The sequence below is a fragment of the Canis aureus genome, chromosome 10, assembly GCF_053574225.1.
Source record: "Canis aureus isolate CA01 chromosome 10, VMU_Caureus_v.1.0, whole genome shotgun sequence".
Lineage (NCBI taxonomy): Eukaryota > Metazoa > Chordata > Mammalia > Carnivora > Canidae > Canis > Canis aureus.
The window spans coordinates 28,985,715-28,991,714 of record NC_135620.1 but is presented as its reverse complement, the minus strand read 5'-3'; the positions used below and the strand labels follow the sequence as shown (position 1 = coordinate 28,991,714).

The window sequence follows — 6,000 nt, the reverse complement described above, 5'->3', positions numbered from 1 at the left end:
TGATAAAATTTAGTTTGAACACAGTGGAAGTTCTAGTTCCAAATTATTAAAAAGCCACTTAAAAAGTTCAATTCCTTGGGGCATCTGGCTGGCTCAGTTGGTTAAGCCTCTGCCTTCAGCTCAGATCATGATCCCAGTATCCTGTGATGGAGTCCCATGTCAGATTGCCTGCTCAGTGGGGAATCTGCTTCTCCCTCCCCCTGTTTTTTGCTCTTGCTTGCTTGTTCTCCCTCCCTCTCGAATACAATCTTTTTTTTTTTTTTTTAAGATTTTATTTATTGATTCATGAGACACACACAGAGAGAGAGGCAGAGACACAGGCAGAGGGGGAAGCAGGCTCCATGTAGGGAGCCCGACACAGGACTCGATCCCGGGTCTCTAGGACTATGCCCTGGACTGAAGGTGGTGCTAAACCGCTGAGCCACCCAGGCTGCCCAGAAAATGTCTGTTTTAAAATATAAAATGAGGAACACCTGAGTGGCTCAGTAGTTGAGCATCTGCCTTCAGTTCAGGGCTGAGTCCCACATCAGGCTTCCTGTGAGGAGCCTACTTCTCCCTCTGCCTATGTCTCTCTGGCCTCTCTCTGTCTCTCATGAATAAGTAAATAAAATCTTAAAAAAATATATGTATATATATGAAATACTGATTAATTCTTAAAAATATTCACTATTAGCCAGACAAATGTAAATAAATGAAGTAAGATGAGCTATTTTTCTGGTCATAAAATATTTATTAAGGTATACTTTAGGGAATATAGTGAATATAAAATTTAGGGTCACAATATGAAGCAATTTCATTCCTCTCAAAAGTCAGCCCAGCCCTCAATGCTCTGCAGATGTAAAACCACTGGTGAGACTCACTAAAAGCAGTTTGACTAGTACAGAATAGGCTTTCATGAACATTTACAACTAGAGCATCTGAATACCTCTTGTAAGTGCAAAACCACACCACATTACACTAATGCAGCAACAATGCATTCATATTGTTCTCATTAGTCATTAGTAGTCAACTTGCATAAAACACCAGAAAAAAGCACAATGGCGCTCACAAAATGGGCTAAAAAATGAACCTGTCCTTGCAAAACACATTGTAATGGAAGAAGACATTAAAAATGTATTATGCACAATACAGAAGCTGCGTTCCAAAGATCTTGAGTGTCATTTCCTTTTCTGTAAAATCAAATTACACGAACCAGGCACAACTAATATTTGGGAGGCAGTGCGTAGCTAAAATTTCATTTAACTAATTACTCAATGATTTAAAAAATTCCCATAAGTCTTTTCTGTCCTGAGGTAGTTGCAAAATAAATCATAACTTGGATATCAACTAGAGCTGAGGCTTTGACTTCTTACTCATTTAAAACTAGTTGTTACTGACAGGAACTACCTTTTGATATTTAAAAGACAGTTGAGAAATGGGCCTCTTACTACACAAACAACATAATGGCTATGTAGGAAAGAGGATTAGCTGCTTCAGAACGTGAGAGATATGGTCCACCATTGCGCTTCCACCCTCCCCGCTCCCCCCAACCATTTTAGATTCCTTATTGTCCAAAAAGCCATCAAGAGCAACACAGTAGAAGTAGACAAATCATCGTCCTTTGCTGTAGCCAGGGAAGAAAAGGTCAAGTAGAGTCTGCAGAATCTCATTGGGAATCATGAGATAATTCTGGCCCAGATCATGTCGGCAAGCAGGGCAGGAGAAAACTTGAGCCTTAAAGGAGCGCTGTAAGCAATCCTAAGGCAAAACCAAAAACACAAGAACATACCCAATTTCATCAGAGTAATAGTATGTAGAAAAGTCAATGATTTATACTTTTAAATAGGAACTAGAAACTTAGGATGAATCTGCACTGTGAAAACTTGTCTACAAACACAGACTCAAGTTCTACTTCTAGCACACATTGTGAGACTTTTGGTAAATGACCAACTTTTGTGTGCTTTCATTTTTCCTCATCCAATAAAATGAGAGTGTTAGAATTCATGTATGGTTTCCACTACCTTGATCTTCCAGGTTGGATTTTAATCCTGTTCTTTCATGATAGAACACCTAAAAAAAATTTAGGATTCCCTCGCTCAGAACTAAGTTATACATTTCATCAAATCACCAACGTAGGACGTGTCTTCCAGAATATAGGTCAGGCACAAACAAGTATGCGGAGGGTTTACTTCCATTTTACTAAAGAAACTAAAGTTCAGAAGTTAGGTCAGGGCACATAACCACTGAGCAGTAGAGCAGGACTCCATCCGTGGTTTGAATAAAACTCAGTTTTTCCCTTCACACCACACTAATAATATAATATTCAACTCCTCTGGGCATGCTGCCAGACAGCATCTGTTTTAGATTCCATTAAGTGGATGCAATTATTTCAGTTTGCATTATAATATAGGAAACCTATATAAGCTATAACGTAAAAAACAGCAATGACACCACACTTTCTCCATTTCAACCTCTTCTCAATAACTACAAATATAACATACCCCAACTATACATATTTGACTATTACTGCAGAACTAAAACAAATATTGCCACCAAAACGTAATGAATTAATTCTTAACTGACAAGGTTCCACAACTGTTCTGCTGCACAGAAATATGCTTTACATGCTAAAAACATGTTTGGGGGTTAGTGTATGCTTTCTCGTCCTAACAAGGGAAAATGAGAAAGAAATCTACTTACTTTACAGACATTATGGAGGCAGTCTGTTGTCACTGGCTGGTAAACTAGCTCCTGGCAGCAGACACACATAAAAGATTGTTCCAATTTTTTCAGAAAATTCTAGAATGATACCCAAGGGGAAGAAAAAAGGGTTAGCATTTCATAAAATAGTAATAAGATTTTAAGTAATTAGGGAAAAAATGTCTTTGTCACTATAATACATTTTATATTAAAAAAATGATGGTAACCATAAGCAAACATATAAAATAAAATTGAAGAAACTCTATTCATTCTATTAAGATATACACTTAGTTTTAAACCTTAGAATTGGATTGGAAAAGGTGCAAAGTCAAAATATACAGCATTAAAAAGTGAACGTTCCCCTTAAACCTCACATTCCAGAGATGACTATTATCCCCTTTAAAACAATCACAGACATATGTTAAGAAACTGGAATTTAAATAAAAACCTGAAAAAAAAACAAAAAACAAAAAAACAACCCAATCATGGACAGCTTGTCTCAAAGTCAGCACATACAGATCTTTTTTCAAAAAACGCTGGTGTATTCTAGTATGTGAACATATATTATTTATTCAGTCTTTTGCTGTTATCATACTTCAATATATATATTTTTTAAGATTTTATTTATTTATTCATGAGAGACACAGAGAGAGAGAGAGAGAGAGAGAGACAGAGAGAGAGACAGAGACACAAGCAGAGGGAGAAGCAGGCTCCATGCAGGGAACCCGACGTGGGACTCGATCCTGGGTCTCAAGGATTGCACTCTGGGCTGAAGGCAGCACTAAATCACTGAGCCATCTGGGCTGCCCTACTTTAATATTTTTTAAGTTAAAAAAATAAAAGTACTAATACTCTGTATCTAATGCTTTGTGAAGAATCAACATTTATTTTCATAAGATTATCTTCTGTGGTATTTTAACTCAAATATTAAAAAAATCCCGTATTTTCCTAATGCCAATCTTTATTCAAACTGAGACTAAATTATAAAGTCTAGTAGAGCCATCTTGGGGCCCCTGGGTGGCATAGTTGGTTTCAGTTCAGGTTATCATCTCAGGGTCTTGAGCTCAAGCCCCATATCAGGCTCTGAGCACATCAAGAAGTCTGCTAAAGCTTCTCTCTCCCTCTGTCCCACCCTGTGGCTCGCCCATGTGCTCACGCTCTCTCTCAAATAAATCTTTTTTTTTTTTTTTTAAAGATTTTATTCATTTATTCATGAGAGACACACACACACAGAGAAGCAGAGACAAAGGCAGAGGGAGAAGCAGGCTCCATGCAAGGAGCCGACGTGGGACTAGATCCTGAGATGCCAGGATCACGCCCTGGGCCAAAGGCAGGCGCCAAACCGCTGAGCCACCCAGGGATCCCCCCAAATAAATCTTAAAAGAAAAAAAAAAGTCAGAGCCATCTAAAGCAAAGATGATCAAATGGGTAGGTACTTTTATGCTCATCAAAAGCCATTACTGTTCCATTTTACCCAATTGTTTCTTTTAAACTAGAATGGTAAGTAGTTTTTTTGAATAGTCACATGCTAATCTTCCATTCAGTTATTTTGGGTAGTACAAGAATATATATATATATATATATATATTTTAAAGATTTTATTTATTTATTCATGAGAAGGGGAGGGGGGGGAGAGAGAGAGAGAGAGAGAGAGAGAGAGAGAGACAGGCAGAGAAACAGGCAGAGAGAGAAGCAGGTTCCACACAGGGAGCCTGATGTAGGACTCGATATCGGGACTCCAGGATCACACCCTGGGCCGAAGGCAGGTGCTAAACTGCTGAGCCACTCAGGGATCCCCACAAGAATATATTTTAGGTCTGTTTTTTTGGTCAACAAAAAAAGAATGTCCAAGAATTTCAGGCAAATTAAATCAAAGATCTCATTTTGAAGTTTTACCTTGGAACTTATTTATGAACACTATATAAATTATCAACAAAGTATTACCGAACACACTGAAAGAATATACCATTTAGAGGAGATATGGAAAAAACTCAAACTTTAATACCAGGTACCCTTCTCCATGACACACTACTTTGTTAATGACTGATAATTTCTATGGTATCTCCATGATATCTCTAACATGTATTACAAATATTATGAGTTCCTACAATGTGTCAAGTACTCATCTGTGTAGTGGTGATAAAAATGCGAAGTCTGTATTTTCATGGAACTTTATATACCTTTCAGTAAGCTATTTCAGTAAGCTATAAGACAAAAAAAATCAATTTCAGATTGTAGTAACTGAGCAAACAAAGCAAATTAAAGCATGAGTAAAGAGTGGCTGTTTCTGAAGGGTAGTCAGGGAAGGCTTCTCTGAGGACTAGTATTTTGCAGAGACTTACAGGAATGAAGGAGTGAGCCACAAGAAGGTGTAGAGAAGCAGAAAAGGTATAATGGCTTAGGAGCAGGAACTGGTATTTATATAGCACAGAGGTCATTGTAGCTCAAGCAGTTTGGGCCTGAGAGGGTAGCATATAAAATATATGCATTTATTTAAAAGTCACCATTAGCTAATACTTGAAGTTTCCTGGTTTAATGAATGTGTTCCTGGTTATAAAATCATAAAATCTGCCCATGACAATAGTATATAAACATCCAGATGTATGTATGTATACTAGCAAGGTCACAATCATCTCAGGCAGTAAGATCCTGCCAATAACAGCCTACCGAATATTTTGTCTTTTTTTTGGTGGTTTGAAAACTGTCAACTGGTGACTATTTCATATAAAAATAACACTGAAAGAAGAGTTGACAAGTGTTGATTTGCATACGTTTGCCAAGTCTCACAGGATATAATTACTTCAATATTTTTTTTAATTGATAAACAAGATATACATATTAAAAGTCTCACACCGAAGCCCAAATACACATGTCCAATCCAGTCAACAGATGTGCCAAAGAACTTCCCAGTACACTTATGTGGCCTTTTCCTTCACCTATATCTACTACTTTGTCTCCTGCCTACAAAGGAGCTGGAACTCACCTGAGTTATCTCTAACCATCTGTATCCTCTCCAATCAGAATAATTGGACTATGATCAACAACTGTTGGCTGTATCTTGCTTTCTCTAAGTGAAAAGGACTTACCAGAATCAGATTCTCATTATGCCTGGGTCTCTTGGCTAAAAGCAAGTTAACACTTCACATAGAACTAAATTAATTTCCTTCTGTCCTCCAAGCATGTAAGCCTCATTTACCAAGAATAACCCAACATTTCACTTTTATAAGTAAAGGAAATGATGACTCCAATATAAATCTAAAGAGTATTTGAAGGGTATGTGCCTGGGTAGCTCAGTCAGTCAAGCATCTGACTCTAGATGTC

General features: G+C 37.5%; 1 protein-coding gene across 3 annotated transcripts in view; it reads right to left on the bottom strand.

Moving 5' to 3' along the window:
- Positions 1–709: 709 nt before the first annotated feature.
- UHRF2 (ubiquitin like with PHD and ring finger domains 2) overlaps positions 710–6,000 on the bottom strand; it is a 77,009-nt gene continuing 71,718 nt past the window's right edge. For 2 of the 3 annotated variants that reach the window (XM_077911904.1, XM_077911902.1), the window contains 2 exons: positions 2,680–2,778; positions 710–1,737 (listed from right to left, as the gene is read on the bottom strand). In XM_077911904.1, coding sequence (XP_077768030.1) covers positions 1,591–1,737; positions 2,680–2,778 — 246 coding nt within the window. In that variant the 3' untranslated portion in view covers positions 710–1,590. The remainder of the gene's footprint in view (positions 1,738–2,679; positions 2,779–6,000) is intronic. The other variant, XM_077911903.1, reaches the window with a different exon arrangement.